Raw genomic sequence first — 13,631 nt, forward strand, 5'->3', positions numbered from 1 at the left:
CTTATGTGAGTGCCAAGTCATAGTGGTGTATTCTGGAATCATTTTTTATTGCTTGCTAGAATCACCTTTACCCCCTGCTGGAGGCTGGTGTTTGTTGAAGGGCTCCCCAGACATCCTCCACTATCTTCTTTTCAACATCAAACACTGAGGGAGAAGGAGCTGGCAAGCGATGGATTTGTATTAACCCCAGGTTGTATTAAACCCAAACCCACTTACTACAGAAAAGACAATGCTGGGAACGGCTGGCATCAATGCAGAAGTTTTTGTTAATCCACTGCATTTTTCATTGTTTGGTCTCAAAGCAGCCGAGAAGACAGCCGAGTTCAATCCCTGTTTTACAGGCAGGCAGCAAGAGGCCTGTTAGAGGGCAGCCACACAGCTGACGGTGACACGTTCGACAGGATAGCCGTTCTGGCACCGAGCTTGCCGCATAGGCAATCACTTGGTCAGTCTCTGCTTAGAGCAAGCAAGTGCCTGGCACAGAAATAGGACCAGATACCGTGTCCTAGAGTGAGTGACAGTGCAAAACACTTGGTGAAAGGCCTGAAGTACATTCAGATCCCACAATGAGGTAGCTCTTGTTATTCCCGTTTCCCTTCTTCCTTGCTAAACTTCCTCTCCTTTTAAATGGGATTTTCTTTTTTTTTTTTTTAAACACAACAGTTTCAAAAGTTACCTTATTAGGGCTTAGGGCTCACAGTTACATCTGCCATCTTTTCACTTTAGTAATCTTTTATTCAAGTGGAGTCATTTGTTAGCTTCAGTTTTTAATGATGCCAGTTTTGCAATTTGCAAGTCCCCAAAATAAGCCTACACCGTGTCCAAGAACCTCAAAGGAAATTGCCAGTGTTTTTCCATCAGTAAAAGACTTCAGCATAAATAAATGCTTGAAATTTTATTCAAATATGTACATCATTTCTAATCATCATCACCCTGAGGATTATCATCCCGCAGCTGCAGAAGGCACTTTCTAAAGAGGAGCAAGTATCTAACCAGAAAAAGCACATTTCTGGACCCAATTTTCACTGCAACAGGAATGTAATGCAAGGGCTGCACTAACTGCCCATGCAGATAGCTGTCTGTATTCCAGTCCTCACTGTTAACTCCTACAATTTTCTCTTAAAGCTGTCTAGAAGTTTATAAAGTCCTTGTTTATTGGAGTTGAGTGTAGAAATTCAAACTATTACAATAAATACAACTATTTAATAAAGATTTTTTTAAAAAAATTATTAATTAACCTTTTAAAACACAACCGGCATGTTTCTGCTCAGTTTTGTGCTAGTTAACTCCAGACTACTCTTGCTGAAATCAACAGAATTCACCATAGAACATTTGGTCAGGATAAGAGTCCAGGCCAGGTTCCCCAAAGATAAATACGTGAAGGTTTTTCAAGCGCTGTTGAGTGGTGTTGGATTTTTTTTCCCTCAGCAGGAAGTTTAAGGACTAGATTTTTCTATTCTGTGTCATCGACAAGTGACACTCCACACATCTCTTCTTCCTCGGGTGGAATTCAGCCTCTCGTGTCTCAGTGTGACAGCCCGCTTGGTCACCGCAGCTCCAGCAAGGTGTCTGCTGCGCAGCGGAATCCCAGATTTGAAGCAGAGCTGTCGGGAGTGTTTTGACTACGGGCTGCACAGCGATACCTGTAGCAGTAAGACTGCAGAGTAAGAGGAGAAAAAGTGAACTTCAGAGTATAGCACAGCTTGTGCTTCCTTAGGCAAGCATTTGTTAGATTAATATAGCAAAATGTTTCAAGTGCTGTTGGACAGATCAATGAACTGATACAGATCAAAATGACTGTGTTAGAAGTAAGGGTTAGAAATCCCACTGTCAACAGAGACCAGTTGCAGCTGATATAAAAAGGTAGTTTGAATGGCAAAGTGTCTGATAACGTGAGTGTCAACTAATAGCATATCCTGCTCTGGGAAATAGCTAAAATGACCATTCTGCTTCTCATCAGGGGAAGAGGGAGCAGCTCAGTGCCTTGATCTGTGTATTGGTGTACTAAGGGATGACTGGAAATGGGACAGGTACTGGCACCTGTCAAAAAACATTTCACTGAACGAGATGGAACAAGAAGAAGGGAGTAACTGGAGGCAAACTCCTTCCCAGAGTTCCTAGCATCAGCTAGCATGCTAGGGATATTTATTATCAAGATATAATCTGGACTCGTGGCTATAAAAACATTTACATTTAAAACTAAGCCACTGAAAATGATTCAATTGCATTTCAGATATTCCTAGTAGACAACTTCTAACACTGTCCTCTTCCAGAATGGGCTGCAGTCACACTGCAGCCACCTCTCAGGAAAGGAAAGGCGGAACCGTCATTGCCATTTCATTTCTTGAAGCAAGAAAGGAGCACAAGATTATTTCACAGGACTTGTCCTCACACCCATCAGGTACAGCCATTTGATGCCACTGATGCGTGTCGGTGGGAAACGTCTCTGCCTGCGCTTTCATTCGCAGTATTGTTTGTCTTGTGCTCGTAGGATTTGTGCGATAGACCAATTTAGATCAAAAATGTTATCTTAAAAGATTCTGAAAAGTACTGCTGCAGGGTGCTTTGTACAGGTTGTTTTAAGAAAGGCTGTTAAACTTACACACAACCAAATGAATATAAACAGGACAAGGTCAGACATCTTTACCGCAAGGTACAGACACTGGTCTATAACATGTTTTGTACATTCCCTAGCTGTACAGATTTGGCCATGTCTCAGTGCATGTTAATATACTTACACTCCTTGAAAAAAGAAAAACCTGTACTATTCACAGTGCTACAGGTTCTCAATTATCTGGCATTAGGAACGGTGGTTTCCAAACTGCAGAACTAACCAGTTTAAGCGGTTTGCTACATTAAGGTAGACTGACTGCCCAGAAGCAGTTATCCATCATAGCGTGGAAGGAGGACAGTCACACTGGTAATTTCACCAGTAAAGCACCGAGCTAACAGACTGTGTGTTTTATGTAGCAACTCCAGTAGAATACATCCAAGTTCTGCCCCATTTTGCTGTTACTTCAAAAAAATCTGGCTCAGGCTTTTTGTTCCTGTCCTCCTGCTACAGGCTCCCGGCCTCTGACAAAAAAAAAAAAAACCAACACTTTCCTTCAGGCTGGTTCAGCTGCATGTAGTCAGGCTCTGAACCAGACATTGGGAATGGCTGGGTTAAAAAGCAAACTTTTTTTTTTCCTTCCCCTCTGCCTTTTTTTTTTTTTTTGGTGGGGGGGGCAGCGGGGAGGGAGTGGGGAGCAGAGGAGAACAGGGAGGAGAGGGTAGTTTTTCTCCTTTAAACCCGAATCCCTTCAGGAGTTTGGGCACAGCTACTAAACAGTTCGATTTGTACAACCACGAGGGTGGTGACAACTTAAACGGGCTCTGTCATCACGGGAACAGCCCTGTGAACCCCCCCATCCCCTCAGAGGCAGCAGGTCGCCGATGTCTATCTCCATGAGCTAACATTATCTCCATCTAAGGAGATTCAAACAAAAGTTCTTCACCAGCATTCCGACAGCAGTGCAGAGCCAGAGAGCAGCTGTTACCCTCAAAGAAGGACGCACACTGCTGGTGTCTCACACTGCAGAGGTCTATCTACCCTAAACCCCAGCAGTGCAGGATAGGATTTTGAAGCCGATCTGTTTTGAAACTAAAAGTAGCTGCTAAGCGTACGTGTAAAAAGGTGCAATTTAGCCTTTGTCAGCTCTGAGAGGCAGAAGAGCAATAGCATGGGTAGATGAGTCTGAATAGATTTTTAGGCAGCTAATAAAGAGCCCTTGTACTAATAGTATTCAGTCAGGTTTTTTTGTCTTGGTACACAGCCTAGTTTTATCACCTACAAAAAAGACTAGGACGGACTAGAATCTTCACAAGCCTTTAAAATGGGTCACATTATTCATCACTGAAGAAGAGTCTATTCCAGTGTTAATTTAATCAAAACTGCTAATTAACATCTGACATTGATTTCACCTAAGAAGGAAATCAGTGTAGAAAATGGGATCTCACTGTAGAAAATTTAATCTAATTATGAGAATGATTTGCCAGCTGCAGGCTTTGAAAGGGAGGAAGAACAGGGCAGCTTTAATAAAAAAAGGAGATCTACAATGAGCATTTTTTCCAGCACTGCGTGAACAGAGTTTAAAACATGATTTGTGTCATGAGCGGCTATTGCATTGTGGTGTATCCAGACTTTCAGAAAGAATTTCAAGTCCACTGTCACATAAGCTGAAACATTTATCTCCCAACAATCTTTCTGCAAACAGCTGATTCCTTCCTGCATCGAGAGCCATAAAACTCAAGAAAGTCACATCCATACTTTCTACTCTTACAAGTATCACTGAAACACTATAATGAAAATAGCATTAGAGGCATACATCCATTTTAACTTCTACCTAAAAAAAAAAAAAAACAACCAAACCCGTACTGGGTAAAGCAGTTTGGTTGGTTGGTTGGTTTAATTCCAAGCTAACCAAAAAAAAGTCCTTAAGAACATTAGGTATTGCTCCTCCTTAAACTGCATGAAACCCCTTAGCAAGCATCCAGGCTGCCAGAAAACTCTGTCAGAAGATCATTTCATTGTCAAATCAGGTACATTCAGAGAAAAGATCAATACAAAAATACCACAGGCCTTTTCACGTTACCTTGTGGCACATATAGGATCCACCCTTCTTCACTCTGTCTGTCCCAGATGAGGGCCCTTTCTGTGGAGGAGAGGACACTGGTTAGTATTCAAGGAAAAACAATTGCTAATTACAGAGCAAAGGTAAAAAGCTGTACAAATAGGGAGATGGATAAGGAGTAGCCATAAATATTCAAAGTAAACAAATTTCAGCTGTGTCTATCTGAACCAGAAAGCTTGAAATAATTAGATTGTAAAAGACTTGCAGACAGGTGAGAGTAATTGTTCTCCCTCCCCACTGCTGCAAATATTTAACATTGGAGTTGCTGCCCACTAGCCAAGAGCACACTCTGCTTTGTTTCTCTAAACCACCTGGTAATACACTGTAAAAAGCACAGTGGCAATCATGAGAGAGTACTGATCTTTGAAAACAGATCTGTTTCTGTAGTTTTCAGATGTTTCCTAGCAGGAGATTAGGAAGTTTTCACACACCAGCCTGCACATGTAGTGAAATCTGTGATTCTCATCAGTTCTGCTGCTATGACACAAACACACAGACACCCGTGAGCCTCCAACAGGAACACGGAGAACTTCCACTTTTCTGAACGCAGTTACACTGTTTGGTGGCCAGTTGCGACGAGGGGCTGTAATGCCCAATGTTTGGTGCTTATTCTCTTTCCAGGCCAAAATCCAGTCTGAAACACAGGTTAGTGACTGTGCTGCAAGGCATTCTGTATCATCTCCCAGTCAGAGTGTACTAAATTCATTATTATGTGGGATCATGACAGCTAAGGAGGTCTGCAGAAAGCACTGCACTTAGGAGCAACAATTTTGTAATTGTGTGTACATTTGCAGTGTAGTGTATGTGATTTATTTGAACTGCTTGTGAAATTGGCCCTAGAATTGATTTAACGAGGTTATTTCACTCTTCTTTTTCAATTCCAGTTACAAAGGATGGCCTAATGGTTCAAGGAAAAAGCTAGGCTTCCTTATTAACACACTATTTTACTAGCTTTGATGCATATTTATTACGCAGGTGAACAATTCTCCCACTTCATTCCTTTTAGCTGTGAAAGTTACTACTGCACTCATCTCATGCTTAGACACTACTGCTATAATTCATGTTTCCACTGTTGATACCAAATATTCTTACATGCTTTCTACACTCCACATGCATTGAGGAACTACTTTTAAGAAGGAGCCACAAGAATATCTGTCTTATAGAAGGGACAAACAAGATCAAGAAAATAAATTGTGTTTTATTAGTTAACTGGCAAGCCTAGCCTAGAAGTTAGTACTGCCACTAAGAATCCTCTCAAAGTTGTAAGATTTGCACATATTTCTATTTCTGTACATGTTACACTAGCATGCAACAAAAGTGTTTTCTTATCATGTACAAGCCTCCAATAAAGAATTTTTCATTTAACTTGAGGTACAAGCTGTTTCTTCACTGGTTGGTAGGGTGTGTAAATCAAGTCTGTATTTCTAGACATAATGTTATCAGAAGAATTTGTGGAATACGGGAAGAAAAAAAGAGCTGTGATATTCTCCAGATCCCTGCATTTTCTGCTAAGACCATTACCTATATCAAAAAAATACAGGTTACAAGGAAGTCATCAGCCCAGTTTTTACTGGCTTTTTACCAGTAGGAAAAAGTTTTTTGCCAGTTAGGAAAAAAAGAATTCATTGCTACAGAGTATGTAAATGATACCAAATAGTACCATAAAAAAGTACCTTTAACAGGTTAAAAACTTACAACTGCTGAAAAAGAAGTTCTGCTAATTATTTTGTCTCTTCCTGTCCAGCAGCCAGCCATGTATCCTGGAAGTATCTGAAGGGTGCTGTGCTTTCTGCAAAGCCTTAACAATAACACCTTGACCAATATAAAAGCAGTCACCAAAGAAAATTTCACTTCTGTACTATCTCCTGAATCCAGGAATAATTTCCCTTTAAGAAGTAGGTCCCTAAAGAGGGGATTTCACAGGGAAAGATGCCTCTCCAGCTTTTCTCAGTGACCACTGATTTGACCAGTTTGGTTACACCTGGTCATCACACCATCCTACCCTGTATCAGGGGGTGTAGTTGTCTCCCACCCAGCTCCTGCATTACCAGAGGTGAAGTTCTAGAAGAATCTGCAAGACAAGTATGTGTAACACTGAATATAAATCACAGGGACTGTAAGAAAACCCTGAAAGTTGATGCTGGTACTACAGAAGCTACTGACTGAATCCACTGAGATTGACTGCTTTATGAGTCTTCATATCCAAAGCTTACCATACTCAAACTTCAGAAGCTTCACAATTATTGCAAAAGTTTATACGAGATATGCAAAACAGAATTTGGCCTACTACTGCATTAAATACCCTACAAATACTCAAGGAAAACCACACCCAGAGGCAGTGTCCGCTCCTTTCCGAGCCTGGGTGCTCCTCCACAGGACAGGCTTACTCCATTTCCAAGGTCTCTGGAAGTTGTCTTCACAAAACTTGCATGTGGATGCACAGATCCCCACTCTAAGATAAGCCACTAACAAGCACAATCAACTCAAACAGCCTGTTAATCTCATTTTAAGGGGAGCCAGGGTAGAGCCAGCCAGAAGAAAAAACTGACCTAAAAAAAGTTACATGAGAACAAGACAAAACAGAGAACAATGGGGCTGTTAAGCAGGATTTCCCATTAAGAACTGTAATGCAAACACTGAGCAGCAATCTTTGCTATTAGCTCCAAAATAACTTTTATAAATTAAGAAGAACATGCTAATTTAGGATTAGAAGGTTTCTCATCCAACCAAGACTATTGTGTGTTTCAGCAATTATACAGGGATAACATATACTGAAGCAGCATGTGAACCAAAGTAAATGGTAATTGCATAAGCTCTTTTTATTAATTACAAGTATCTTCTGCTAGGCAAAAATTGAGCAAAGATAATTTGGTAACAGAAAAACAAGTTATATTGAAAACCCCCAGCCTCTGAAGCAGGATTACAGCACTGAAACACTTTACCACCTGCAAAAATCTGATACAGTGTTCTCCCATAATCTATTCCATTACAAAACACTTGAAAATCACTGAAGGTAAAGAGTTTATCATACAACAACTGGTGAAGTTCTTGGAAAAGCAGAAAATCACTAGATATTAGTTGGAGAAACAATCTCTGCCCGTTTGACAACTGTCTACGGGCTATGTTTAATTCTCTTGCTGTTGGTATTTCCCTGTCATGCTCTGTAATTTTAGCGAAGGAAAAGATAAAAGAAGTTGGGATAACCAGCTTTCCCTACAGTTGTATCCAGCTACTTGCATATGTACAAAATCAAATGCACAAGTAACTGTACGCAAGAGACCAACTGGATTGATACCTTTCTCAGCTCATGACTGCACTCAAATTAAGGGAGGTTAAGAGAACCACAAAGCCTCAAAAGGTAGAGCACAGTTAATTCAGTTCTCCTTCCTAGTATTAAAAATGCAGCTTACAAAAACTTTCAGTCTCATTTGAAGGCTATTGTGGAATTAAAATTGGAACCACAACATTGAACATAGCAGGCAGTGATTATGCTTTCATTCCATATGTAGCTCAGCTTCTCTATAAAAGGCACCACGTTATCACCAAGGTCCCTAGCAAAGCCATGTGGGCTGATCCGAAAGCAACCAAAACTAAGTGAGAAAGACATTCTTGTTCCAGACTGATGAGCATCACCGTTTACACTGCTTTGTCCTTTTGTACAACAGGTTTGTCTGCCCAAGGAGAACATGGTGTTGGAATCAAGTCTGGCGTTTCCTTCCTCTAACGGTTTGCTTTTGCGTCCTGTGCAAGCCCCCTACTTCGTGCTACAGACCGAGGACTTCAAAGTCCCCCAGATGATCTGTTGGCATCCCCGCAGCCGTGGGCTGTATTTGCATTCCTTTACTTCAGGAGCCCTTTACTACAGCTCCCAGTAAGTTCGCAGCTCAGCCACTGCGGTATAGCTCAGGGCAAGCAGCTGTCCTTCCCCTGTACTGCATGTCTTATTTCTATACTCCTTTCTCTACCCCAGCCTTGCTGAAGAAACCCCAGACACGTCACAGGGAGGAAGAAACCACTTGGACTCTAATTCCTTAGCATAGGAAGTTGAACAATTTTGTCCAGGTGGGTAGAAGGGTGCTGCAGCTCCTTGGTCTACCTGTAGCATGAACCATCTCTGTTATCCAAAACAACGCCCCGATCCCAGCTCCAAACTGAGATAAAGGAAGAAGCCAAGTCCCTACAGACAGACTGGAATAAGAGATGTCAATTTCTTGAAAGGAGTTAAGAGCTAGATGTCCCTTACCAGCGACACCCTGCTTCTGACACTGTACACGGGAGTTCCATACACACCCTTCCGACCAGAGTCCTTTTCTCTGAGTGGTCTTCCTCCTACCTACATCACTTGCTTAAGCTTTCTCTTGTTTTACAAAGAACATTAGCAGTCCTTACATCTGCAGATGTAGAAATGTAAACTCATTCCTGTCTGAGCGCTGGCTGCTTAGCGACTACTGAAAAAAACCCAACCAAACCCCTAAAAACTTCACTGCTTTGTCTTCTACAGAGCTACAGAGACTTCAGGTATGGCATCCTGAAAAGCCAAGATCCCCCCAGTCAGTAGCTTTTCTAAAATAACGCATGCATTTAACATACTTGGTAAAGTAAAAGTGTACAAACGTTATCTAAGTTTGGCCAGACAACATTACAGTTCAATATCACATATTTCGTGTAATTAAGAAAAGCAGAAAGCCTGCAATGTTAGTATTTGCTCATGCTTGTATCTTCCTTCTAGATAAAGGAAATCTGCTTTGATTGTGCTTACCCATAATAAAAACTAATCAGACCACAGCAATTAAGGTAACATCTGATTAAAACAAGCAAATATTTGTTCCAAACAATATTGTTTTATGCCATTATCTGGAGAAGTGTACCATCTGATACTGAAGTGGAAGGATGTTTGCTGTCCATATGTAGAGAGCCAGAGCTGTCCACACTTTGATCCCAGATTTAAAGAACAGAATTTACTGTATATTGGCAAGTTTATTTTGTAGTATAATGTTGTTACAGACATATTATAGGCCGATTGCATAATTACAAGTGCTTGCGCATTCAATTGCCAAAGCTTACAAGTAGGATTATTCTTTAAAGAGTTATTAAAATACATCATAGAAGCTTTTTTTAAATTAAAAAGAAAGCTGTATTTCTTTCATTACATCAAACAAATGCTTTCTGAAGTTGCATCATAATTTTCTATGCACCATCAGCTACATGGCCACTCTGTTTTGAGCTAAATCAGTTTTCAGAGAACTGCAGGTCATAAGAAACTACGCACTGTATACAAAAAAACCTGAGCCAGAAGTCACCGCAATTAAAATGGCCCCATAAAGGAATTGTGGTTTAATTGATTGATCTCACACACACACTTGGCTACTGTCTGTCAAATGATCGTTTACATTTTTCAAACAAACAAACAAACAAAAAACAACATGGTGCTTCCTAGTCCTGTCCTTCTGCACCAAATAGTAGCTGCAATATGTACTGAAGAAATATTTCTTGTGAGTTTGCCTTAAACTCTGGATTTATTTCCCACTCATGAGTAACATCAGCCCAGAAGCACTTACTTCTGACAACAGCAGCATTCTGGCTTTTCACTCACTGCCAATACTGGAGGAGTTGAAGTATCAGTTTTACATTTTCTCAAGTGGATTTTATAATTCCCCCCCAAACTCAGTTTGACCACATAAAAAACACTTCGCCTACATGATTAAGACATGCTGCAAGACTGTCTTTGTACTGCTACGTGGCCCCATTCTGTGCAACTCCAAGATGTCTTCAGGTGCAAGCAACATAATTTCAGAGAGCAGCAGCAAGACAGCTAGCTCCTTGATCTCCTGGCAGTCACTCAAGTGAAGAATCCCTTAAGAAAGGAGCCCCAGAATGCACAATGTGTACTGGAGAACAGCCATGGTAGATACAGCCTGGCACCCTAGATCTAAATGCATGACAAAATTCTGCTTAGAAAGGCTTTTAGTGGTTAGTGAACACACAACAGAGACAACTACGCTGAGAGGTGAGGGGAAGTTGGAAGAACAGGTCACAATTGAGACACACTATTCCACTTGAAATTCAGAAAATTTAGAGGTTTTTTCCATTTCCACATGTAAAAGTTTTCCACAGACAGCTATTTTAGATTTGGCTTATCCTGGTTGGTTCAGGATTCCTGATATGTGGGATTCCCCCTGGACTATCCTGCTGCACTAAGTGAATGTTACCAGCTTGGATGCTTCCTATTTTTTTCTGCAAGAGTAACACACGAATCATGTGTTTCATATCTCACACAAAATCAAGAGACCATTCACTGTGTTCCAGATGACAAATGAGGTTATTCGCTATATACAATTTGTTACTTAAAACCCCTCCAAATATAATACTGTTTATTTGCTTTCACAGCTAGTCTAAGTACAGTACACTAATCGCCACTGATCCTGTATGCTCAGAAAATGGGGAGACTTTCATTTGCTTAAGTCAAAAATGAGCAGAAACATTTGCAGCTGGCTGCACAAGCTGATGAGAAGTAGAATTCAAAATAAAAGCCACTTGCTCCTTATGCTTTGAACAAGCTGCTACTACTATACAAATAAGAGTCTGGACTAGAATAGTTGAAGAGTTATACTAATGTTATACTAATGCTCTGCTCTTAAAAGTTACATCCATAACATATTATGATGCCTTTCAATGCCACTAACTTTGGAAGTTCTGGCTGCATCCCCAAAACCCCACTATTGCCAATAGTGTCCAGTGTTCCTGGCACTCCACAGCTTATAATTTCAAGGACACAGTACCAAGCTCTGCATTCTATATACTTCTTGAGCTGCATAAAAATCTTTCCAGTTTTTTTATTTGGCTTCAATACTTAACTGCACAGGTCCTACACCTGGCAAAGAAGAGGAAAAACATTGTTTGTTCCATTGTTAGAGCATAAATTAAATCTAACACCTTAAAAAGTGGTAAACAACTTACAAAGCACTTTCAGGTGTCCCAGTTTATTTTTGCTCTTGGTAATTATTTGTCAATGCAAGCCAATCTATTACAGGAAAAAAAAAAAAAAAGGAACCTGTGTGCAAAATTCCATACATTCCTCATAACCAATCCACAGTATACCCAAAATCTCTCCAGTACTAGAAAACTGCTTTGAAGATTTCAGTTGTTAAACTAAATATGTTAAAAAACTTTCACTAAGCTCTGACCCTCTAGAAGAATTCCTATTCTTTTAGGCAGAAAGAACACATCCTATATATAGGTTATGCTGACTTGTACTCTGGAGAGACTTAAGAGATTGGCTCTGATAGATATGGTGCTAATCATTTTTAATGTCTCAGAAGATACTGCAGCCTGGCTATTTTGGGACACCTTTTCACATTATGAGATACGGTTTCCTTATCCATTTAATCAGAAAAACCCTTTGGAATTCACTTTGAAGTGCTCTGCCTCAGACACCAGATTCTGACAATTAGTTTCCAACTGAAAAAAAACCTAAAAGCATCATTGTTAACACCTAATTTTTAAAAACTTTCTGAAGTGTCTGCAAAATGTTTGTGCTGAATTCAAAAACCTTAACAAACTCATAGCCACTTAACAGGGAGCAGAAGTCACAGGACACTTGTTTCTCACCATCACCTTAATTCAACACCGAAGCGCTGCTGCATTGACATTAACACAAAAGCGTATCATTTAAGTAAGTCATTCTAATGGAGGTGCACCACTGCAATACTTAAGATGACAGATATTTTTTTTTTTTTTCCAACCATCATACCACAGTAGCTGTAGTTCAGAAAAATACATGATTCTAGCTAGCTGGATTTTGTGCAACTTGGACAAGTTGGGAAGGCTGACACAGGCAGAGAAAACTATTTTTCTTTATAAAATAAAATAAGATGAAGTTAACTAGCACCAATGGCAGGGAATGGATTAGCTGAAAGCTACAGTTTGGATGAAGACTGCTGGAGATTCTTTCCATTGTTACCACAGTAACTTCAACATAAATTAGTTGTTTCATGCCTTAAGCCTATAAAAGCCAGTCATCTTACATGAAAAAAAAAAGCTCTAAGACTTTGCCAGTGATGACACAAAGCCTTTAACAGTTTAAACAAATAATGCACATTACTAACCTACAGACAAAAACAAACAAAAAACTGTAGACCATATCTAGGCGAAATAGACCTGAGATCTGTGACTTTTAAGTTCTACATACACACAGCATCAGAAGTGTTTCTGTTCTCCAGACTCAGCCTAGTTACTCTATTTTTGCTCCCCAGTGTTGCCACTTCTTGCTAAGGAAGAAGACCGCTAGAGAGCCGTGCACTTTTCCCTGCCCTGAGAGGTCACTGCAGGAACAAGCAGCCAAAACTGAAGTAGCTGTCAGCCTGAGAACCAGATGAAAGAACAGGGACCGTTGCAATATGCTACCAACTGCCAGACTCGTGTTCTTTCCCAGGGACACAGATGCTGTTTGTCTCTGCAAGGGGTCCTTCCCCTCCACTCCAATTAAGGCAGCACATGCAGATCATTATGCTTTTGTTCCGGGCACTGAAGCTTCAGTAGTGAGAGGGGTCAAGTCGGAGTTTCCTGGTACAAACCAGGGTGACCACACAGTTGGGAATGGAAAGCTCAGCCTTGCTCTTTCTCCTCCTCCTACTCTGACTTACGAAGCTGCAATCAAATCAATACTCTACTCTGATATGGGAAAGTTTGCTAGGTTTATTGTTCTTCACTTTCACCTAAATTTACATTCTGCTAGCTACTCAAGACTTCACCTTTAGAAATGTTGCTCGTAAACTGGCCTTGCTTCCCCATTCAAAAGGTACAGGAAAAAAATCATCCTTAATTGCATATAAAAAAACCCCACCGGAATGGAAACAGAATTGCAAGACAGCATATGTTTCTTTCCTAATCAATCAGTATGCAAACAGGGAAGAAAAAATAATCTAAAGTATCAGCTTGCATGCTAAGTGTAAGTTCTAT

The 13,631-nt window shown here is 40.5% G+C and overlaps 1 protein-coding gene across 3 annotated transcripts in view; it reads right to left on the bottom strand.

The window, feature by feature from the left end:
- Positions 1-714: 714 nt before the first annotated feature.
- The window catches only part of SUMF1 (sulfatase modifying factor 1), a 39,098-nt gene continuing 26,181 nt past the window's right edge, over positions 715-13,631 (bottom strand). For 2 of the 3 annotated variants that reach the window (XM_052778083.1, XM_052778082.1), the window contains exons 8-9: positions 4,635-4,694; positions 715-1,657 (exon numbers count right to left, since the gene is read on the bottom strand). In XM_052778083.1, coding sequence (XP_052634043.1) covers positions 1,547-1,657; positions 4,635-4,694 — 171 coding nt within the window. In that variant the 3' untranslated portion in view covers positions 715-1,546. Of the gene's footprint in view, positions 1,658-3,223; positions 4,551-4,634; positions 4,695-13,631 lie in introns of those variants that run through there. The other variant, XM_052778084.1, reaches the window with a different exon arrangement.

This window comes from Harpia harpyja, chromosome Z (genome assembly GCF_026419915.1).
Source record: "Harpia harpyja isolate bHarHar1 chromosome Z, bHarHar1 primary haplotype, whole genome shotgun sequence".
Taxonomy (NCBI): Eukaryota; Metazoa; Chordata; class Aves; order Accipitriformes; family Accipitridae; genus Harpia; species Harpia harpyja.